The 24,967-nt window shown below is 43.6% G+C and overlaps 1 protein-coding gene across 8 annotated transcripts in view; it reads left to right on the forward strand.

Moving 5' to 3' along the window:
- The first annotated feature begins 2,805 nt into the window (after positions 1 to 2,805).
- LOC127441655 (5'-AMP-activated protein kinase subunit gamma-1-like) overlaps positions 2,806 to 24,967 on the forward strand; it is a 79,546-nt gene continuing 57,384 nt past the window's right edge. For 3 of the 8 annotated variants that reach the window (XR_007897346.1, XR_007897347.1, XM_051699286.1), the window contains exons 1-3: positions 2,806 to 3,311; positions 8,504 to 8,575; positions 19,034 to 19,283. Coding sequence is in view for 6 of the 8 variants with exons in the window: in XM_051699286.1 (XP_051555246.1) it covers positions 3,225 to 3,311; positions 8,504 to 8,575; positions 19,034 to 19,283 (409 nt within the window). In the remaining 2 variants the exon portion in view is untranslated. Of the gene's footprint in view, positions 3,312 to 8,503; positions 8,576 to 19,033; positions 19,284 to 19,755; positions 19,870 to 24,967 lie in introns of those variants that run through there. The other 5 variants (XM_051699285.1, XM_051699290.1, XM_051699289.1 and 2 more) reach the window with 4 other exon arrangements.

The raw sequence follows: 24,967 nt of genomic DNA on the forward strand, positions 1-24,967 counted from the left end.
TCCGAAAACGTTGCATCCGGAGATGGTCGGAACCTCATGTAGCCCCCGTGCGACTCTCCAATTGAAATGAATGACTTACAGTCTATCGTCTGTCGGATGCGGTGAAAGGCGACTTGATTCTGAGCAGCATTCCAAGTCTTTCAAGCACCTTATGTCTGATATCTCCTCCGGAGATATCGTGAGTCACGCTCAAAACATTTGATACAGCTGCCATCTTGCTGCGTGGCCACTAGGCCTACACGGTCTCAAATTAAGGATTGCTTGAGACAAAATGGCATTAAAAATCATAAATGCTCCCGAAACGTAAAATGTGGAAGCAAAAAATCCCTCGTAATGAATTCTTCTGTTTTTTATTTGTAAACTCCAATATAGTTGATGTTGATGTAATTTTTTGGGTAAGATGTAATACATTCTCAGACTTAAGAATTTGTATTAATGAATTAGTTAAATTTACATTTTGACATAAACGGATAGACACAGTTTGTTTTAAATTGATAAAAAAAAATGAATCCCTCATAAAGGTAAAAATTGCCCCTGAAAATCAAATATAAGGGGCAAATATTGACCATAAATGAAAAAGTTGATTTCTGACACTGGGTCGCTACTGAAAAAAGTAATTTAATTGTGAGTCATCTATATGATTGCTTTTCTCTTTTCTTTGAAACTGAATCAGATAAAGTTACTTTAATGTTGTAGTATTTGGAATATTTTACTGATTTAGGGTCCCCACTGTCATGGAAAACCTGGAAAATCCAAGAATTTTTAAATTGTGATTTCAAGGCCTAGAAAAATCATGCGAATTAATAAAAATGCTTTTTATAATGAAAAATTGAATACTTTTATAGCTCTTTGTTCATCTCTGAAATATTTTATTGGCACATTGTACTCTTGTACTATTATCGTATTCCAAGTAGCCTGTATGTACGGTACATGCATTTAATTTGTTTTCTTTCAAGTTACTTTTGGTGGAATAAAAAATCTTAAGTAGTTTGCCTTTCTTTATCTTGCTTGAGACACATTAGGGGAGTATTTAAAGAATACTATAAATACATTAAAAAAAATGCAGAATTGAATCATTAATCGAATCGAATTTCATTGTGAATCAAATTGAATCATTTTGAATTTGCAAAAATCGTTCTTGAATTGAATTGAATACCTGTGAATCATGAATGGAATCAATTCCCTTTCAACCCAAAGATTCACACCCTTACTGGAAACGCATCGAAATGATTAAAGACATCCCTCTAGTGCGTGTGTACAAAAGACTAACAACTAAAAATAGCACAGATGGGTGCAAAAAATGGTCCAGGACGCCTTCAAAACAGTACAATAGCAAACAGCAAGTTGAAACAGGATGGAGGTCTTCCTTTTTTGGAGTTATAAGTTGACATTGCATCTTTTAAAAGTGGTACGAGATGAATGATAATGGTCAAAGCCTTTCATCTAGTGTAGAAAAACATTTAAATCCAGATAGGCACATGAAGGTGTTCTGTGTAAGGTCCCCTTTGGTGTAATCTCTAATGACAGGCCCATCTCCCTCCTCTTCACCTGTGACTGACCGTGAGCACCAGAAGGCAGGGCCAAGGGTGCAATGACGAAAAAGAGGCAGTCCAGTGCAGATGTATTTGGTCCTTGTGACGTCCACAAGTTCCACAAATTACAAATGAGACATTTCAACAGCCTGGTTTAAATAAATGCTATTTTTCTCTTATGGAGGAAGTTTTCAGTTTTGAAACTTACAGTATGGTTTTATTGTACAATGACCTCTTATATGTCAAAAGATCAAAGAAAATTTGATTCCTCATGTCATGACCCCTTTAAGCCCAAAGTATACTTCGGTCAGATGTGAACAGAGGACGCGCAACACTCGTCATCAGCAGAGTGCTCGAGCACTGAACGCGCGCAGCCAGATTTTTCTAACAGGAATTATTTGCATATATTAGTGGATCCACAAGGTGGCAATACTCACATTTTTGCCGTTGCTGTCACAAAGAAAGGCTAGAAGAAAATGTAATCGCCGGTAAATAACAGGAGACAAAGGTAAAACAACAACAGTCGTAGCGTGTATGCTCCAACTGCCTGTGTGTGCATGCACCGTCAAATGGAGTATACTTTGACAGGCTCACGTTCGACTGTACGCAGACACTGAGCATTCACATCAAAATCTATGTATACGTTGGGCTTTGTACTGACACCAAGCAGTGTGGATGCAGCATCATTCAAACACAATAATTTTCAGATACCAATGCCATTGTAGAAATTCACCATTCACAGTCAGCCATGATTAATTTAATACACGAGTGAAAGTGTCCAGTAACAGCATGGTTACTGAGATAAAGCAAGTAGTATTCGGCTGGTCATGTGATCGCAACATGGCAGCCCCCATGAGGGGACCCTCTCCATGTAGAATAAAACAGCTTTTATAAGGCTACTGAAATGACTGTAGTCTTTATCTCATCAGAGTGCTCATGATTTTATACATAGATCTCAAAATTGCACCTAATTTCTTTAGGAGTAAAACTTTTAATATGAGGAAAAAATTACTGAGTGCTTCTTTAATGCTATAATCGAACTTTAATAGATTGTTTATCATCATCTGCACACCAGGAGCAAAATTATTTAGATTGAAGTTTCATTGTATATATTGTATGTTCGAATCCACGATGAACATACATTGCACAGAACTAAGGAACTGGTGTGTTTGGTTGCATTTATTAGGCGACATTATATTACTGACTTTATTACTGACATTGCAGGATGTCCCGAGTCGTGACTGTGAGTGGAGTGGAGCTGAACTGCCCTCAACTGGCTACTTAATATTCAGACAGATGTTGAATGTGCCTCGTTCTGTGTGCAGGCTTCAAATTTCCTGCTAAACAAGATTAAACAAGTCTGAGATAAATCCAACTTGATGACAGTTTATGACACGACTTCACAATGCGACTTAACCAGTCCCTGGACAGATAGCCTGATGAAGACGGTGTCCTGTGCAGGAACTGAACCACCGACACAGACTTCATCGACTTGAATGCGGATGTTCTCCACGGCGCAGTGACACTGATTAAGGAACTGGAACCTCTGGATGTGCTCATTTTAAAGCAAACGCGCTTCTGCAAAATTCTGCGACTCGTCAACATTTGGTCGGGAAAGAGGGGGGGGAGGGGGTCCTTTCAAAAGTCGCGAGCTATACTTTTTAGAAGATTTTTATTTTTTCCAGCAGAAAAATGGGAAGCACAGTGATGGACTCCAAGAAAAAGCACTGTACAAAGAAGTCATCAAAGAAAAAGCGATCTCTGCGACTAAACATGCCAGTGAGTTGCTTTTGGTTCTATATTTGGTAACACAGACGGATTTTGATAATTCCCCAAGTGAATGCGTAGGCGGGCTGAAACGCTTTTGGTGCGTTTACAGTATATAAAGTACACAAATGTACTTCCATCTTCTCCAAGATAGCGAACATTATTGGAACGTTCTATGTTACATCTTTAAACGTTCTGTGATATTGTATTCTGGAATGTCTCAGTGTTACATTGTTGCAAACTGCAGCACCAAGTTATTGTAATGTATTAAATTTTCGCTAAACCGTCAAAGCGTTCATGCTTACTTTACTAATTTTTGCGCCATTAATACAATCGTACAAGGTATAAAAGTATCATTTAAAGTGTGAAATCAGTTCTGCCAGAGCAATTCGGAGCTGTCAAAACATGAGGTGCGCCCCTTCCCCGCCCGCGAACGCGTGTCGCAAACATGAACGCGTGTCTTGAAGCTTTGGTCGAACAGGCCTACCAGTTTGCTTGCGATGCGATCGTAGAAAAAAAGATTACATGTGCGTTTTGGAAGAGCGTGGATTTGGCCGGAATGTACGCTCATAAGTTTGTAAATAGCTTGGCGAGCCAGGCTGTATACGGAAAGAAGAAACGAGGAAACGAGAGAAACAGCAGTAAGAGAGCGCGTTCTGTTCAGTCGTGACTCATCATAGCTTTACGTGCGCGATGCGACGCATGCAGAATACGAAACGTGCAGAAAACGCAACCCTATTTGGCCTTTCCATACATTCAGCCTGGCTTATTAACATGGTGAAAGCCATAGAGTCAGTATAGTATTCCTTTATGGGATGCAATTCAAGGTCATAGTCGAAACAAATATAGGAAAACTTGTGCAACTCACAGTGTAAGGGCTATTTGATATTATGACTTCTTAAGAGAAATCAAATAGTTTCACCATTGATGCGAAGGCTCTCTGAATTATTTATACAGTTGTGCTCAAAAGTTTGCATACCCTTGGAGAATTGGTAATATATGTACCATTTTTAAAGAAAACATGAGTGAGCAGGCAAAACACATTTCTTTTATTTCTTATGGGATTCATATTCAACTGTAGGTTATAACAGAATGGCACAATCATAAAACAAAACATGGCAACAATGAAAAAAATGAAATGACCCCTGTTCAAAAGTCTGCATACCCTTAGTTCTTAATAATGTGTATTGCCCCCTTTAGCATCAATGACAGCGACATAGTTGTCTATGAGGCCCCAAATCCTTGCAGGTGGTATAGCTGCCCATTCGTCTTGGCAAAATGCCTCCAGGTCATGCAAAGTCTTTGGTCGTCTTGCATGAACCGCACATTTGAGATCTCCCCAGAATGGCTCGATGATATTAAGGTCAGGAGATTGTGATGGCCACTCCAGAACCTTCACCTTTTTCTGCTGTAACCACTGGAGGGTCAACTTGGCCTTGTGCTTAGGGTCATTGTCGTGCTGGAAAGTCCAAGAGCGTCCCATGCGCAGCTTTCATGCAGAAGAATGCAAATTGTCTGCCAGAATTTTCTGATAACATGCTGCATTCATCTTGCCATAAATTTTCACAAGATTCCCTGTGCATTTAGAGCTCACACACCCCCAAAACATCAGTGAGCCACTACCATGCTTCACAGTGGGGATGGTATTCTTTTCACTATAGGCCTTGTAGACCTCTCCAAACACAGCGCTTTTGGTTGTGACCATAAAGCTCAATTTTGGTCTCGTCACTCCAAATTACAGTGTGCCAGAAGCTGTGAGGCGTGTCAAGGTGTTGTCGGGCATATTGTAACTGGGCTTTTTTGTGGCATTGGCGCAGTAACGGCTTCTTTCTGGCAACTCGACCATGCAGCTCATTTTTGTTCAAGTATCGTCGTATTGTGCTCCTTGAAACAACTACACCATCTTTTTCCAGAGCAGCCAGTATTTCTCCTGAGGTTACCTGTGGGTTTTTCCTTTGTATCCCGAACAATTCTTCTGGCAGTTGTGGCTGAAATCTTTCTTGGTCTACCTGAACTTGGCTTGGTATCAAGAGATCCCCGAATTTTCCACTTCTTAATAAGTGATTGAACAGTACTGACTGGCATTTTCAAGGCTTTGGATATCTTTTTATATCCTTTTCCATCTTTTCCATTATCTTGTTATGCCGGTCTTTTGACAGTTCTTTTCTGCTCCCCATGACTCAGTATCTAGCCTGCTCAGTGCATCCACATGAAAGCTAACAAGCTCATTGACTATTTATACACAGACACTAATTGCAGTTTAAAAAGTCACAGGTGTGGGAAATGAACCTTTAATTGCCATTTAAACCTGTGTGTGTCACCTTGTGTGTCTGTAACAAGGCCAAACATTCAAGGGTATGTAAACTTTTGATCAGGGCCATTTGGGTGATTTCTGTTATCATTATGATTTAAAAAGGAGCCAAACAACTATGTGATAATAAATGGCTTCATATGACCACTATCCTTAAATAAAAGATTTGCATGATCAGTCATATTTTCAAAATCAATGCCAAAATGTCACAATTTCTGCCAGGGTATGCAAACTTTTGAGCACAACTGTATATCCAGTTATTTAGTTTCTTTTTGATTTTGGCAGCTGTGGTCACTTTAAACTGTTTGAAAATCTGCACAAAGATGGTTCAGAATTGATCCTTTTGTGGTTTACTGAAAAGTAACAGCTTTTGTTCAGCATGAAGATGAATAAATTAGACAGAATTCTTATTTTTGGCTCAGCATGTGTGTTTTTGCTGGCACAGTGAATAAATATTTTGTTTATTGATCAAAAGAGTCATGGGCGTAGATTTGGCTTGAATGTTGGGGGGTTGCAGCGTGAAGCATTTACATGTTTCCATTGATCATGGTATAAATATTAGGGGTGTTTCACTTGCTTGTTTTGATTATTGAGGGTGTTACTTCCCCCCCATCCCCCCTGGAAACTACGCCCCTGAATACTGTACATCCTATTGTAGTTATAAAATAATCTGCTTGCTGTTGCCCAGACTCACTCAACTTTTAATTTGGAACAACTATCATTGCTCACCAGCAGCGTCTAATGAGCCTAAATATTATATTAGTTGTATCCTTAAGATCTAAATTCTGATTGCACACAATTTCAGGTTGGCCCTAAATCAGAAGCCTCACTTTAATTTCAGTCCCTTCACCGTTAGCAAATCAGCAATATAATTTACTGAAAAGAAAGGGGTTGTGTTTGAAAGATCCTCTCTAAACCTCAAAGGAAAAGGCTTATTCTGTGAAGAGCAAGGCTTCCCCCATCTGTTGAGTCAAACCTGAATCTTAACCATTAGTCTGCAAGTAATCATAAAATTAAAGAGAGCTATAAACATAACCACAGCAGACATGTTTATAACGTTTTCCCTGTGCATCTGAATAAGGAACTGGGCATAAATCAGTGCATGATGATGGAAGTATTGAGATATACAAACATTTTTCTGCTGCTGCAAAAGCTAGAAAGCATTTTTCATACATTTATGAATGACTAAAGCACTGCATTTCTCATTAGCAAAACACCAATTATCATTTACTACAGTCTCTGATGACAAGATCTCATTCATTCCCTAAATATGAATGTGTGGTTCATCGACCAAAGGTCTCTTTAGACGGATTCTAAAGACGATATGAGCTATCATGTCAACCTATCATGACAGTTCTGTTTCCAATTCTATGTTTATTTGTATACTCAGAGTTTTAACTCTCCTTTTTCAATGATAAGCATACTCATTCCTTTTTCTTGAAAGATTTTTTTAAATATAGGCCTATAGCCTGTACATCACTTTAAGTTTGCATGCAAAGTAAAGTCAAACTGTAGGCAACCTATAGCTCTTATGTTTGCAATCTCTGGGATCTTATGGATTTCTGCCACCCCCATATTCGATTTTCACCTGGCAGATTTTAAAATGAGTGAAAAATCCCATGTTACATTGAATTACGGACCTAAGCCATATCTAGGGACCAGAATATTAAAGAGACTTGTCGGTGGGCACAGTTCATCATTTGGTACTATAGCGTGTGTAGTTATTCTAGCACTCCATTGGGTTGGTTATATAAACTTAGTCGCCGTAGCTGTACAATGTGAATAGTTGATGCAGTATATAATTGGTTGAAATATTGGTTGATATATTGGTTATTTATTGCTTTGGTAACTCATGTAACTTGGCAAACCAGTAGTGGAGTGTCTGAGGTAAACAGAGGGGGTAGATTGAAAACTAATTTACTAATCAGTCAAGGTTATTATACAGCCCTACTCAGAAACAAATTTTGTAAACTTTTTTACTTTTGTAAATGTGAATGATTGGTTCTTTGCATAATTATTTATGATTTATATTTTCTTTAACATTTTTGTATTTACTGTTAATTCGATTTTTTAAGTTAAAGTTATACTTCTTCAGATTAAGGATTTATTTCAGTTCATTAATTTAAGTATTTGAAAACCAAGCACAGCATTTGAAAAACAAACCAAGCCTATATTTTAGTATTCTAACCTAACCCGTCTTTGAGTATTTCAACAACATTTTTGTAAATACATTGGGTCCCACTGTTTTTGTTACCTTACAATGTTTGAGAAAAGTGTCTAATAGCAAATACGTTTCAGTTGCTCTTTGTTCACTGAAATCCAGTCTTTGGAAATCCAGAAAGTTGAATGAATTCTGAACTGGTGCCGAAAACATTTCTAAACTTTGACATGATCCCCCACATTGATGGTTTTTCAGGCCCAAACAAAAGGCAGCACTCAGCCTTGCCAGGTGTTTGATCCTGTGCCCAGTCTGTCTCTAATGAATAAGATATTAGAGTACAGTTTTTCTTTTCTTTATGTGAAATAGAAAGAGTACCATTTACATACATAATCTTAAACAGCTGCCTAACCCTGTTTTTTTTTTTTTTTTGTTGTTGTTGTTTTTATTTTGTACTTTTTTAACAGCACCTTCTTAAAGAATAATGGGATTAAGATTACTAAAATGTCTTCATCTATTCACCATTTTCTATATATTACAAGATAGAATATTGGCTTCAAACATTCCACAGAACATTTATTGTACAGTGGACTGTTAAGAATCATAAAATGGTCAGGAAACAGGCTGGGGTCGCCACTGTTCTTGTATACATAAGGCTGTTATTGAAGTTGTCAGAAGTGTAGTTTTAAGATTTAGCTTTTAAAATTAACTGTAATGCATTGTCTTTTACCACAGAATTTGAGTACATTTGCATCCCCTCTTGTGGATGGAGAGGCAGACAGATCAGATGAGGATGAGATGCGAAAGGTAAAGATCATTGTACAAAGAGAACTGTTACCAGTCTTTCAGAGTGTGTGCACTGTAATGCTTATTTAGGACCAGATTTATTGTATACTCTTAACATGCTAAAATTCTGAAGTCTCCACAGTAGGCCTGTTTTCCCAATCTAAGTTAGTCATATTGCTTCGATAGTCTCAGACAGCATTTTAGAAACCAGCATGTTAGAAATACTATAAAAAATTGAACTTCTATGATAGACTGAATGAGATCCATAAATGAGCATTTATATAGCTATTTCATAAATATTTAATATGTCTTTGTTTTCAAGGCCAGAGCTTTCCAGGGAACCTTCAATCTGGTATCATTTTGTGATTAGCAATTTTCATGTTTCTGATTGTTGTTTTGTTTTGTGTGTGTGTGTGTGTGTGTGTGTGTGTGTGTATACATTAGCTCAGTTGAAAAATGTAGTGAGCTGCTTACATAGGTAGTATTTTAAGGCATCATTTCACACTTCCAATGTGAAGGCAGTTCTAAAAGATAGGCAAAATGATTTCACTGCCTTGAAACATACGTACCTTCTTTTGGCCAAATTGTAAGGCAGCATTGCACATATCCTTCTTGGAAAAGGCAATCGAATGTAAGCTAGCAGACAAAGCAAGAGAAATACAGTATATATATATGTATATATATATATATATATATATATATATATATATATATATATACTACCGTTCAAAAGTTTAGGGTCACACTCATTCTTTTCTTCACATTTTAGAATAATAGTAAAGTCATCACAACTATGGAATAACAGAAATGGAAATATGGGAATTATGTTGTGACTAAAAAAATTCAAAATAAATCAAAACTGTGTTATATTTTAGCATCTTCAAAGTGGCCACACTTTGCCTAGATTTTGCAGACATGTACTCTTGACATTTTCTCAAACAGCTTCTTGAGGTATCACCCTAGGATGCTTTTTAAACAGTATTGAAGGAGTTCCCATATATGTTGGGCACTTATTGGCTGCTTTTCTTAGTTATTCGGTCCAAGTCATCAATTTCAAAAACTTTTTTTTCTTTTTTATAAAATTTTAGTTTTGTAATTAAATAAATTAATATGTTGGAGCAATTATATTTTTGTCTACAAAACGTCATGGTTACTTGTGTAACCTCCGTTCCCTGATGGAGGGAACGAGACATTGTGTCGATGTAGTGACACTAGGGGTCACTCTTGGGAGCCCGAGACACCTCTGGTCTTTGATGGTATTTGCATGCCACTCCCCCCGGACATACGGGTATAAAAGGAGCTGGTATGCAACCACTCATTCAGGTTTTATGCTGAGGAGCCGATATAACGTCTGGGCATTTCAGGGGGTAGTTCAGCGTTATGGCAGGAGGGACACAACGTCTTGTTCCCTCCATCAGGGAACGGAGGTCACACAAGTAACTATGACGTTCCCTATCTGTCACTCACTCGACGTTGTGTTGATGTAGTGACACTAGGGGTCCCTATACGAAACGCCACAACTGGCTGAACTGTGTTACGTGAACTGGCAGTGTGTGGTGGGCAGACTACTGTGTGCCTCATAGCCAGCACACCAGGTCGACACGTAACCTCCCCCAACATAGTTATGAGTGTCGAACGGCCCTTTTTGGGGACAAGTCGACTACCCAAAAAATAGAGACAGTCATGGCCTCTTTTCCCCTTCTTTTTTTCCACTCCCTAAAAAAGAAGGGGGATTATCCGACTGGGCCGCCAGGTCTAGTCGGGGGGTGTCCCTCCCAAGGGGAAGACACCGCGGAGACCACACCTCGCCCAAAGAGAGGGGGGGATATTTAAGTGGAAGAATACGTCACATGGTCTTTCCAACCATGTGGAGAGTCTTCAAGGTAGATCCTGCCCAATGGGGGAGGAGTTACTACAAACATGGAGACTGGGGCAGAGAGGCTCTGCCCAAGGAAGACGCAGTTTGCCAACAGGGAAACGAACTAGCGGAAGATATAAATCGCATGGGGTTAGCCTTACAGGGAACTGCCACATGCGGAGCACCTACCCCAGAACAGGACTCTTAATTAGCACGTGTACTGGGCTGGGAAGCGAGTCTCTCCGAAAACTCGACTGCCACAGGGCTCGGAGGAATTCAACCAGGGAACAAAGTTTGTGAACACTACTGGGAATTAATAGCGCACGTCTTCAGCTCCAAGGGAGGTGGAAGGCAATATGTGCAAGCGATACACCCGGCCAGCTATCCCGGGATTATCCGCTTGTGTTGCGTGCCACTACCTGGGACGAAACTGGTTCCACCCGGAGGTTGTAGAACCTTGCAAAGGTGTTGGGTGTTGCCTAGCCCGCTGCTCTGCAAATGTCTGTTAGAGAGGCACCTCTGGCCAGGGCCCAGGAAGCCGCTACACCTCTGGTAGAATGGGCTCGTAGCCCTACAGGGAGCGGCATGTTCTGGGAGAGATATGCCATAGTTATGGCGTCAATGAGCCAGTGGGCGATCCTTTGCTTGGAGACAGCATTTCCTTTCCCCTGTGCACCAAAGCAGACAAAGAGCTACTGAGAGATTCTAAAGCTCTACGTGCGATCCAAATAGATGCGTAAAGCGCGCACCAGACACAGCAACGACAGGGCTGGGTCTGCCCCCTCCTGGGGCAGCGCTTGCAGGTTCACCTGGTCCCTAAAAGGGGTGGTGGGAACCTTGGGCACATAACCCGTTCAGGTCTCAGGATCACGTGAGAGTAATCCGGACCAAATTCCAGGCACGTTTCGCTGACAGAGAACGCATGCAGGTCATCTACCCTCTTGATAGAAGTGAGCGCATTCAGGAGGGCAGTCTTCAAGGAGAGTGCCTTAAGCTCGGCTGACTGCAAAGGCTCAAAGGGGGCTCTCTGTAGACCCTGAAGAACTACGGAGAGGTCCCATGAGGGAACGAGGCGTGGTCTGGAGGGATTCAGCCTCCCGGCGCCTCTTAGGAACCTGATGATCAGGTCGTGCTTCCCTAAGGACTTACTGTCGAGGCGGGCGCCTGGCGAACTGAATTGTGTAGCCGAGTTTGACAGTCCAGATCAGCCATCGCGACGGATTGGAAAACGCGAGCCACGCGTCCAAGTTCCGCGTGAGGGGGACCAAGGGGACAATGTCGTCGAACATACCGGTAGGTGGGGCCTCGCGGTGGGGCGGAGCTCAAGGTCCCACACCACGTCGTGGCCGTGCTGAGTCTAGGGACATTGAAGCACTTACCTGGCTCCTTGTGACCACCCCTGGAACAGTCTGGGACGGGGGAGGAAGAGGCCTGTCCTCGTAACCCGTGGAGACTGCCACAGCTGGGCACTCAGGGGCGGAAAGGCCACCGCTGGAGCACCAATCCTGCAAGAAAAAGCCCGTGGACGGTAGTCGTGGTGATGCCCGTACACATCGGGTATGTGACCCAGGGAGGAAGGAAGCCGCTCTTTTGCTGAACTGTTGGGTACCGCAGCCACTTGGGCATGCGGTGAAATCAAACAAAAAGGCAACAAAAGATTTTCCAGCCGGCCCTCCACCGGGGGATAGAGTGGTCTTCTTACCAGCTCCACGTGAGTGGGTTCCCTCGTCCCTTGGTCACCCATCTCAGGGGCGCTTCGAGGACCTCCGTGGGTTCTTCGGCACTGGCTGTGAGACGGGTGGCGTCGGCTTCCTGCGGTGGGCTCCACGCTGGGGCTGGGCCGAAGGGGCAGACTGCGGCGGAGCCGGTGCAGTCACCACAGGGGGATGCCCTTGGCGACGAGCAGACGGGGTGTGGGATCTTGAGCCGCACCAGGGTAGGATGTGCCAGATTGCCTCCGTCTGCTGCTTCACCGCCGAGAACTGCTGGGCAAAGTCCTCAACAGTGTTGCCGAATAGGCCCACCTGGGAAATGGGGGCAGCAAGAAACCGTGTCTTGCCGGCCACGCCCATCTCGACCAGGTTGAGCCAAAGGTGGTGCTCCTGGACCACTAGTGTGGCCATCGTCCGCCCGAGAGATCGTGCCATGACCTTCGTCACCCGGAGAGCGAGGTTGGTCACCGAGCACAGTTCCTGCATCAAATCTGGGGCAGAACTACCCTCGTGCAGTTCTTTCAGCGCCTTGGCTTGGTGGACCTGTAGGAGAGCCATGGCGTGCAGGGCAGAGGCGGCTTGTCCAGCAGCACTGTAGGCTTTAGCCGTCAGGGACGACGTGAGCCTACAGGGTTTGGACGGGAGCTTAGGTTGTCCGCGCCAGGTGGCGGCGCTCTGCGGGCATAGGTGCACCGCGAGCGCCTTATCCACCAGGGGAATCGCCATATAGCCCTTAGCCACCCCGCCATTGAGGGTAGTGAGAGCAGGGGAACTGTGGAGTCGGGACCGGGCAGTAAAAGGTGTATCCCACGACTTCATCAGCTCCTCATGCACTTCCGGGAAGAATGGCACTGGAGCGGGGCGTGGCTGCTTTGAGCGGCGCCGCAAGCCCAGAAACCAATCATCAAGCCGCGAGGGTTCAGGGGAGAGCGGAGGGTTCCACTCTAACCCGACGCTTGCGGCCGCCCGGTAAAGCATGTCTGTCATTTCGGCATCGGCCTGTGACTGGGCAATCGCCCCCGAAGAGGGAAGCCCAGCTGAGGCTTCTGCGTCCGACTGGACAAGCCCGCTCTCCGATGCTGCGCTCGAGAGCTCATTATCTTCGCGGGCTCCGAACAAGAAGCCAGACTCGCCGTGAGACGAGCCGGTGAACTAATCCAGAAGCCCGATTGGGGCAGATGAGCGTGCTGGGGAATGGGAGGTCTGCGGGGCATACCTGGCGGAGACGATCCCATTGGGGTTCCCCAAATCGCCCCCAGTGCTAGCCGCGCAAGAAATCAATACTTGGTGCAATAACCCTGATTTTCAATCACAATTAAATCAGAAACTGATAATTTTGCAGTGGTCTCTTAATTTTTTCCAGAAAAATCAATTGTGAGTTGAGAGCGCTATATGTATGACGCACAGAGTTGCTGCCTATGTAGAACATTCCAAATTGGTCAATTATGAGGTTGAATTTCAGTTAGGATGCTGCTGTATGCCCAACGTATACTTCGGATTTCCGTGTTGCCGATGGGAACGCGCACAGTACCGGTACGTGGCTTCGCAAATTTCGTCATCAGCACAGTCTACACAGACTGTTAGCATGCGGGCCAGATTTTCTCGACATGCGGATAGTCCTCGTCTGTCAAAAGAGTATACTTTGAAAGGCTGAGAGCTCAGCCTTGTGCAAGATGACCTGGAACACGGAAAAACAAAGTATACCCAAGCCTTTAAAAGGAACCCTGTAGACAGCAAGGCAGCTCACTTTGTTTTGGAGTATTTGTGTATGCCAAATTATGTGTGTGTTGTTATTGTGGGGTATATTTCACATAAATGAAGTTGACTTGTCCAAACATGCAACATGAGCTTTGTAGGGTTTGTTGGTGAAGAAAAGTGAGAGTCTGCTGCTCATGATAGCATTGTTGTTCGGCTGACTTATAAAAGCTAATGGAGTGGCTACAGTGTTAAGCAAACCTATTCATGAATAAAAGGCGAGGCAAATATTCTTTCAGTCCTCTACACTGCAAGTAAATCATTCACAAATGCGACCAAATTTTGTGCTTTGCGACTAACAGTATGTCTGTTATTAGCCACTGGCTAGTAAATATTCAGATTTTACTCGCCAGAGATTGAATTGTGTATGGCAAAGAAGAATTGGATTCAGCCTCATCTTTTACAGCGTGTTGTGTCTCATGAGCATGTACTCTGAAAAAAATTTACCTTATTTGTCTGCAGTGGATCCGGATCTGTCGTGATCGCGCTGTCTCCATCACTTTAGTTCAGCCGTGAAATAGCATTGATATTGCATTATACGACATCAACTCTGACTGGTTAAACCTTTCCCCGGACTGTTTTCACAACATTCTCCATTTTAAAGCAGGGCTACAAACCAGTAACGTGCCTGTTGGACGTCTGTTAGAAGGTAAAAGTGTTGCAAAACTGGAGAGCTTGTAGAATTGAATTTGAGAACGTGTACAACAAAGATTTGTACAAGCAAAGTCACACATATTATACAAAAAGTTTCCTTTTGCTTTGCTTCATGTATTGTGTGTCCAAAGATGAGATCCAAGCATTTTAATTTCTCTTTTAATATTCTTTTTGTTATTTACAGTCAGTTGGTGATCAAAAAGATTAAAAAAGAAACATTAATTCTAATCATAGATTGCACAGATGAGGAAAAAATCACCATGCAACTTCTCTCTCAATAATGTGTGCTGCGCTCAGTCAACTGTAAACATTTGCATGCAGAGCTGCCGGTTCTCTTAAAGAGACAGTACCATTTTAGTTGTTGTTATACATATCAGTGTAAACTCACAGTAGATCACACAAGTGCATATAAACAAACATGTTTCAAAATGCAGTAATGTAGTAAGTGTAATAAATGTTTAAATACATAAATATTTAAAAGGCACAGTCATACATTGTGAAATATTATAACTTCAGAAAACACCATAAACATGAAAGAATGAAAATAAAATGTACAGTTTCGCATAATAGATTGCGTGTAATCATATACTGTATATGAAAACTATGAAAAGTGCATACATCTTATGGGATCTCACCCACTCACAGCTAATAAGGTTGAAATGAAAATGAAAACAGCCTGTGAAAAAACACAAGTCTAGTAAATGCCATGGACAAATTAGCAAATCAACAATCTAAGTGTTTACCAAAGAGTTGAAGGTCAATGCTTTCAAATACAAACATTTTAAGGCACTAGACTCACTAGTGGCTTACAGTTCTTTCTGTTTGTCCATATGGCAGAGAATTATGAGAAAAAATTCCTTGCTCTCAGGTGTGCAAATACAATGTATTCGACGTTTACATATTTTGCTGATTTAAGTGACACAAATAATATTTTAATATTAGCTATTGTAAAAACAATTTTCAAAGAGTGAATATTCTGGTATTTGCATAGATAATTTAATTTGCAAAAATTTAATTCTTATAAATGAGTTTTTTAACTTTAAAATACTGCCTGTGAAAACTTTCTAATTGAACTGTATACTAGAACTGACAAACCAAGAACATCCTTTAGCAAAACCCTCCCCCCAAAAGAGAAGCAAAAATTAAATTGTTGGCCAATTCAGAGTTTATGATATAGTATGGTTAAAATTATTCAGTTTGTTACAGATCATTACACTTATTACAGGAGTGTCATGTTTTTAACTGAGGCCATGATTTGACTAAGTAACTACACAGTTGATAAGTTTCTATCTCTCCTCAAATATTTTTGAAAACATTTCCCCATCAATGGCTGTTGTGCAATGTTTTGGCTTTGTTTTGTTTTTTCTAGTATAGTATGCTGATGTAATTTTTTCATCCTGCTCAGCTTGGTTATCACATTGACACTTGTTTCATCTTTTCATCTGACATAGCAAAAATTCCAAACATCTTATCAGCTCATTTGCTTCCTCCTGTTTGCAGCTTCAAAACTAATGGCCACTAGGGCTGATGGGCCAGGAGAACTTGAGCTCTATTTTCGTGAGTGCGCTAGACATAGTGCAACATGCCAAGACAGTGCACTTCCTCTTATATAATGTTCGTGAGAGTGCTAATTCTATTCAAAATTTTCCTGCCAGCGCAAGTGGGTGCGAGTGTTTGTGCTAACTGTGGGTTTATGCACCAGAACTGTGGTTATATTGTATGTTGTCTTCCTGAGAAATACTGTACGTCATTGCGTTAAGACATTGCATGTTTTATCTCAGTACAAAGTCTAAATTCATTTCCTGCATTTGCAGTTTGGAGATTTCACCAGCAGGTGGTAATAAATTTAATGTCCAGACTCTGAAAACATAGTGGAACATCAAATTATGTCCCTGACAATCAGCGTTATAGCCGTTTTATGAAACAAAAATCTGAAATTTGCGTTAAACTATCTATAGGTCATGTTTTTTTTTTATTTTTTATTTTTTTTATTATTATTATTATGTTTAGGCTATGTTTACAATTGTATTTATGATATAATTTATATTGGCATTTTTCCACCTGTTGTCACAGAGTGATTTTTAAGTCACTACAAAAGAGAATGGTGGAAAAAGTTGGAGAGGGTAAAATGTTTGGATTTGGTATGATTTTTGACCACTTCATTATTTTGATTATATTTTTGTTCCATTTAAAGTGTAATTTGAATTTAGAAATAATTTTGGTTAAATTTTTCGTGTTTCAATACATGAATTTTAATTTTTCAAAATCCAAAAAGAGGTAAATCACCGTGCTCTCCTAGCTAATCCAGGTGCTATGACCAAATTATTAAGTCAATACAAGAAAAGGAAGATCTGCACTCTGAAAATGTCTTACAAAAAATATATTGGGGGTGGAGCAGACGTTTTGGCTCAAGTCCTTGTTCAGTGTATAGACATGTTTCTCAATTCAAATATATAGTATATGGATAACAAGTTGATTTAGACAGGTGCACGTAATTAGATAATCACTCAAACAATTACCCATAGACAATCAAAATACTCAACAACATAATCAACCAAATTGTTCAGAAAAGTAACAAACTGACACATCAAGCATAAAAAAATTGCTTTACATAAATCAGCAGTCACCCCCTAAAAAAAAAAAAAAAAAAAAAAAAAGGAATTACAGAAAAGGTGTAATATCAAAGTCTTCATTTAACCCTCAAAGGAGAAATAGTTTGTAAATGATACATCCAAAATGCTTCTCTCTGCAGTAACTTTCTATCTATGTCTCCACCACGTCGAGACTTTGTGATCTTTTCAATTCCAATGTATTCACACCTTATTTGTGTGAATACAAGTAAATTTACTACATTTTTCTCCAGTAGAACAAGACGTTATATTTATGCAGGGAAAACATCCTATTATATACGTTTTTTATTATCGCATACTACATCTGCTCTCACTAGCATATTAGCCAGGTTGCGAGATCATTTGACAGTAAATAGAGGAGGATCTTTAAACGTCTCTTTCAAAGAGGGATCAGAAGCTAAAATGTGTCAGTATTTATTGATAATGGTTTTGATTTTTTGACTCATCATTATAAGTGAGGACATAATTGACTGAGAAAGGTTTCTTTGTAACTTTCTTTGTATTATGTAATGATTGTTCTCTACTCGACACTGGACAAAGCTGATTGAACCCACGTTAATGGGTACCCTCTAGATCGCAGATTCATCTTAATCGATAAAATTGGCCTAGAGGTAACCCTTTTTGTAGGGGTAAAGGATGGTGACTATCAGCTGAAAGTAATGTGTTTTTATCGGTTGGTTTTCGAAAAACAGTGGTGGACACACAATCATTATTTTTGGATACAAGTACATCGAGAAAATGAATAGATTAATTTTTTAAAATCAAAATCAACCGGTCAAAGTGAAGTGTGTGCAAAAATCCCTCAATACACAGCCTAACCTGGACGGCCTTTATCACTACTAATACTAGCCATAATTTTTGTGTCAGTAGATGAAAATGATTAATAATACTTACATTCTCTATAATTTAACTGAGCCTACATCCAAATCCTGATGAGAACCATATTTTCCATGCATGTAAGGATATGCCTGACATGCAGTTATGCATTCAGTCAGTGAATGCACAAAAGAAACTTAAGTCTATATTTCTATTCTTCTAATTAAAATACAGCCCAACTGCACCACCAACTTCTTATGAATGTGCTGTTTGTTTATATCACTGGTGCTTGAAGGAATGGATTACACACATAATAGGATGCAGACGGTGCAAAAACCGGAGAAGAACCTCAGAATTAAATTGCACTTGACCTATTTGCACGTTGCGCGAGCAATTTCGCCAAACCCACTTGCGCCTAGACAAAGCGCATGCTTGCATGAAAATACCAAAACTTCATGGTCATGCCCATTGACTTTGCGCATATGAATTATCACATAGCACTGTGTGTAGCTCTAGCGTTCTTAAAATAGGGCCCCTCGTCTCCAATTATCAGGCTGGAGATAGGTGCCAGGAATTCAGTTGTGGGTGCTAATGCTGTTTAATGTATAATTGCTTGTATTCAAATTGAAGGCAGACCAGAAAACTCATTCATTTTATATTCTCAGCTTTTTATAGTCAAGGTTTGAATTTGGGAATGGAATTTGATCTTACATCAGCACATTCAGCAGAATTAGAAATAAACTGCATATATAGTGGGGTCCAAACAAGTCCACTAGTGAAAATGCTTCTATTTTGCATAGTGTTCTAATTTAATTCTGAATTTTTCAAAATGAGTCAAAATTTAATTTGAGAATTTCTTAGTATTTGGTATGGCTCCCCCTTTGCTTGATGGCATGCACTCTAGAGTGGACATGGACTCCACAAGTTTGTGCAAAAAATAGAAAAAGGTTTATTTCCAGGATTAAATGAAAACTTTCAATGTGGTCTCAGACCAAACCCCATTTTACCTGGAATGTTTCTCGTATAACTTTCAAAATCTATCATTTTTCATCAGGGTGAGAGAAGTGGTTCAGCCACCCCTCCATGTTTCAGGTCTCCTGTCAACCTGCCCTGTACCCCAGTTTCAGCCCCTGATTGTGCCAGGAGCAGTCCAGGCTCTCCCAAAACCATCTTCTCCCGTCCATTGTCATCTCACCAGAACTCACCTCCCAAATCTCCCCATCGTCTCAGTTTCAGTGGTATTTTCCGCTCCTCATCCAACTCAGCTCCTGCCAGCATCAAGTTCTTCTCCAGATCCAGAAAAGGTGAGACATAAGTCTACTCAGGAAACAATAATACAATATTTTCAATTGAACTTACTAATAATCATCAATAAGTACAAGAAATACTACTGTATGTAGACAATATTGCTTATTCCAAGAACTTCTATTTCATCTAATAATCATCAGTAAGTACAAGAAATACTACTGTATGTAGACAATGTTACTTATTCCAAGATTTAATGAAATGGTTCCTGTTCTAAAGTTCAAGCATGAACAATATTGTACACAGTGTTTAGATTGTGGTAAGTAGATTAGGTTCCACTTACATGTTAGTAAGTCATAGCTGACTACAGTCCCAGTTCTCTCTTTAAGCATAAAAAGACATTGTGTAGTGGTTAATACAAACAAAAACAATACCAGAATGGTTAGAATACATATTGCAGATCTCTTTGTTATTAGATGTTTCCCTTTTTTTTTTTTTACTGATCCCAGACCTGTTTTGTATCTTCTCTTATTGTGGTGAATGTTATAATGGATTTTGGGAAGCTGTTCGTACATCAGTGTCAAAAGGGAACTTTCAACACAGAGCCTGACTTCCTGTTGACTCACTCTCAAAACATCAGGGCAGGTAGTTAGATCACACTTTTGGGTTTCTCTCTCACTCTTTGATTTTCTAATGACAAGCCATTAGAGTGCATGTTATTAGGTTAAATGGTGCAGATCAAATGTACACCCATTTACTGGGTCTTAAGGAAATAATCACAGATGTGAGGCAAGTTTAATTTTGTGGCCTGAGTCACAGGTTGTTACAGTGTTCATTTTGGGTTAGCCTCAGTTAGATTCATTGTGTTCATGGCTTTCCATGTGTATGTGTAAAATACTAAAATATGCAGAAGAGCTAGCGATCTAGATACAGTAACTATGCTTTAAAGCACCTATCTAGTCAGCATTTGCCAGCTATTATCATTGTTCATTAGCTTATTGCCTACCAATATTTTATTAATGATAGTGTTGTCAGGGATTTTTGTGGGCCGCAAATATGTTCCCTATCTGTCACTCACTCGACGTTGTGTCGATGAAGTGACACTAGGGGTCACTCTTGGGAGCCCCAAACACCTCTGCTTTTTGAAAAAAGGCCAATAGGAATTGGAGAGTTTAATTTGCATGCCACTCCCCCGGACATACGGGTATAAAATGAGCTGGTATGCAACCACTCATTCAGATTTTCTCTTCAGAGCCGAGTGGTTGCATTCACTGCACTGAATTCAATTTCTCCCTACCGTTCACCTCAAACTGTTGGATTTACGGCGCATTTCAGCGGTTTCTCCCCCTCTGCACCCGTGGAGTGCAGAGAACGCCCCTGGGCGCTTTGGCAGAACAAACAAAAGAGTATATTCTAAAAGAGTATATTTTCAATTCTAAAAGAGCGGCACACACGGAACGTCTTTTAAAAGATGCCTTTCCATTTGTGTGTTATTCCTGGTTGCGGTCGTTATCTCTCCGCTTCTGATGGCCACGATCGCTATCTTACGTGTCTGGGCGCTGCCGATGCGGAGACATCATTCGTGGATGGGTCTTGTCCTCATTGCGAGAACATGACCGTGGCAACGTTGCGGTCGCGGCTTGCCTTCGTAAGAAAGCAAGCCACCCCAGCGGCTCCCCGCCTCGGTCCTTCTATCTACAGGTATGAGGCCGTGTCGGTTAGCACTGCTTGATGATTGGTTCCTGGGCCCAGAGCACCGCTCACGGCCGCGCCCCGCCCCGGTCCTTTTCTTCCCGGAAGTGCATGAGGAGCTGACAAGATCGTGGGGAGCACCTTTTACTATCCGATCCCGATCTTTCAGCTCCCCCACTCTCACTACCCTCGATGGTGGGGCGGCCAAGGGGTATTCAGTGATCCCCCAGGTGGACAAGTGCACAGCGAGCGCCACCACCTGGCGCGGGCGCCCGAAGCTCTCGTCCAGGGCCTGTAGGGTTACTTTGTCTCTGATGGCTAAGGCCTACGGTGCCGCTGGACAAGCCGCCTCCGCCCTGCACGCCATGGCTCTCCCTGACCCGGGATTGATGGAGGAACTGCGCTCGGCGACCAACCTCGCTCTCCGGGCGACGAAGGTCATGGCGCGGTCTCTCGGGCAGGCGATGTCCTCCCTGGTGGTCCAGGAGTGCCACCTTTGGCTCAACCTGGTCGAGATGAGAGAGGCCGACAAGGCACGGTTCCTTGACGCCCCCATTTCCCAGGTTGGCCTGTTCGGCGACACCGTCGAGGACTTTGCCCAGCAGTTCTCGGCGGTGAAGCAGCAGACGGAGGCTATTCAACACATCCTGCCCCGGCGCGGCTCAAGACCCTGCACCCTGTCTGCTCGTCGCCAAGGGCATCCTCCTGCAGCAACAGCACCGGTTCCACCGCAGCACACCCCCATGGCCCTTCCCTGGCAGGGAGCCCACAGCAGGAAGCAGATGCCACCTGTCTCACGGCCGGCCGCCAAGAACCCAATGAAGGCTTCAAATCACCCCTGAGATGGACAACCTAGGGATGAGGAGACCCACTTCTATGGAGCTGGTAGACAGACCACTCCATCCCCCGGTAGAGGGCCGGGAGGAGAATCTTTTGTTTCATTTTTCGCCGCATGCCCAAGAGGCCCCATTTTGGCAGGTTTGGTGCTCCAGCGGCGCACCAAACATCAGGCGAGCACACGTGATCTGTGTGCCCAGCTGTGGCACAAAGATGCCCACACTGGATTGGTTCCGACAGACTGTGGGGACGATATTCCTCCTCCCCCCTCCTCGACCAATCTTATGGTGGGCGTCAGGAGCCAGATAAGTGCTTTGATGTCTCTGGACTCAGCACGGCCACAGGGTTCGAGCCCCCTCAACGTGGCGCCTCAGGCTCCACCCCACCGCAAGGCCCCACCCGCCGTTACGTCCGACACAATTGTCCCCTTGGTCCCCCTCGCCCAGAGTTTGGACGCGTGGCTCATGCTTTCCAACCCGTCACGATAGCTGACCCAGACCGTCCGACTCGGCTACATGATTCAGTTCGCCAGGCGCCCGCCCAGGTTCAGCGGCGTCCGCTTCACCTCGGTGAAGGGCGAGAACGCCGCTACCTTGCGTGCAGAGATCACTACTCTTTTACGGAAGGGTGTGATAGAGCCTGTCCCTCCGTCCGAGATGAAGATGTAGGGGTTTTACAGCCCCTACTTCATCGTACCAAAGAAAGGCGGTAGGTTGCGGCCAATCTTGGACCTGCAAGTACTGAACCGAGCCTTGCACAGACTCCCGTTCAAGATGCTGACGCAAAAACACATTTTAGCGAGCGTCTGGCATCAAGATTGGTTCACAGCGGTAGACCTGAAGGACGCGTACTTCCACGTCTCGGTCTTACCTCGACACAGACCCTTCCTGCGGTTTGCTCCCTTCAGCCTGTCCTTGTCCCCTCGCATCTTCATAAAGGTCACAGAGGCAGCCCTTGCCCAGCTAAGGGAAGTGGGCGTCCGCATCCTCAATTATCTCGACGACTGGCTAATTCTAGCTCACTCTCGAGATGTGTTGTGTGCACACAGGGACCTGGTGCTCACGCATCTCAGCCGACTGGGGCAGCTGGGAAAAGAGCAAGCCCTCCCCGGTTCAGAGCATCTCTTTTCTCGGCTTGGAGTTGGACTCGGTCTCGATGACGCACAGTGCAAGTGCGCACAGTCGGTGCTGAACTATCTGAAGGCGTTCAGACAGAAGACAGTGGTTCCACTGAAACTTCTTCAGAGGCTCCTGGGACATATGGCATCCTCTGCAGTGGCCACACCACTCGGGTTGATGCATATGAGACCACTTCAGCACTGGCTTCAGACTTGAGTCCCGAGATGGGCATGGCGCCACGGCACACATCGCATGGTCGTCACGCCGATCTGTCGCCGCCTCTTCAGCTCTTGGACCGACCTTGCATTTCTACAGGCAGGGGTTCCCCTAGAGCAGGTCTCCAAGACAGGCCAGAGTGCCGTATGCAATGGGCACACAGCCGCCGGCTCCTGGACTGGCCTGCGGCTGCGTTGGCACATCAACTGCCTCGAGTTGTTGGCAGTACTGCTCGCCCTGCGGAGGTTCCGGCCATTGATCCAGGGCAAGCACGTGTTGGTCCGGATGGACAACACGGTGATGGTAGCGTACATCAACCGTCAAGGCGGTCTACGCTTCCATTGCATGTCACAACTCGCCCGCCGTCTCCTCCTCTGGAGTCCTCAAGTCGCTGCTGTGAGCCACTCATATCCTGGGCGACCTCAACACCGCAGTGGATGCGCTGTCATGACAGGATACGCTCAGGGGAGAGTGGAGACTCCACCCCCAGGTGGTCCAGCTGATTTGGAGTTGATTCGGTCGAGCACAGGTAGACCTGTTTGCTTCCCGGGAATCCTCCCACTGCCTGCTTTGGTACGCCCTGACTGAGGCACCCCTCGGTATAGACGCACTAGCACACAGCTGGCCCCCGGGACTACGCAAATACGCGTTTCCCCCAGTGAGCCTACTTGCACAGACCCTGTGCAAGGTCAGGGAGGATAGGGAGTAGGTCGTCCTAGTAGCACCCTACTGGCCCACCCAGACGTGGTTCTCGGACCTCACGCTCTTCATGACAGCCCCCCCCCTGGCGAATTCCCCTGAGGAAGGACCTTCTTTCTCAGGGATGGGGCACCATCTGGCACCCGTGACCAGACCTCTGGAATCTCCATGTCTGGCCCTTGGATGGGACACGGAAGACCTAAGTGGCCTACCACCCGCGGTGGTAGACACGATCACTCAGGCTAGGGCTCCCTCTACAAGGTGCCTGTATGCCTTGAAGTGGCATCTGTTAGCTAAGTGGTGTTCTTCCCGACACGAAGACTCCCAGAGATGCACAGTCAGATCGGTGCTTTCCTTCCAGCAGGAGAGGCTGGAGGGGCGGCTGTCCCCCTCCACCTTGAAGGTGTATGTAGCCGCCATTTCGGCACATCACGATGCAGTGAATGATAAGTATTTGGGGAAGCAGGACTTGATCATCAGGTTCCTGAGAGGTGCTAGGAGGTTGAATCCCTCCAGACCGTGCCTCATCCCCTCGTGGGACTTCTCTGTAGTCCTTCGGGGTCTATGGGGAGCTCCCTTTGAGCCCCTGGAGTTAGTTGAGCTTAAGGCACTCTCTTTGAAGACTGCCCTCCTGACTGCGCTCACTTCTATCAAGAGGGTAGGGGACCTGCAGGCGTTCTCTGTCAGCAAATCGTGTCTGGAGTTCTGGGTTACTCTCACGTGATCCTGAGACCCCGACCAGGCTATGTGCCCAAGGTTCCCACGACCCCTTTTAGGGATCAGGTGGTGAACCTGCAAGCGCTGCCCCAGGAGGAAGCAGATCCAGCCTTGGTGTTGCTGTGTCCGGTGCATGCTTTATGCATCTATTTGGATCGCACGCAGAGCTTTAGAAGCTCCGAGCAGCTCTTTGTCTGCTTTGGTGGACAGCGGAATTGAAGCACCCCCCCCCCCCCGGGTAGGAACTACCATGCGACTTCTTCACATGAGATACTCCCGACAAGACTCGGTAAGACCATGTGACGTATTTCCAATCAAAATACCCCCCTCCCCCTCTCTGGGCAGGGTGTGGTCTCCGTGGTGTCTTCCCCTTGGGAGGAGATTATTACAACATCTATGAATAATCAAATAAAATTACCATTGTACTGAACAGTACATCACTGATAATAGGTATGAATTAGGGG

The sequence above is a fragment of the Myxocyprinus asiaticus genome, chromosome 5 (genome assembly GCF_019703515.2).
Source record: "Myxocyprinus asiaticus isolate MX2 ecotype Aquarium Trade chromosome 5, UBuf_Myxa_2, whole genome shotgun sequence".
Lineage (NCBI taxonomy): Eukaryota > Metazoa > Chordata > Actinopteri > Cypriniformes > Catostomidae > Myxocyprinus > Myxocyprinus asiaticus.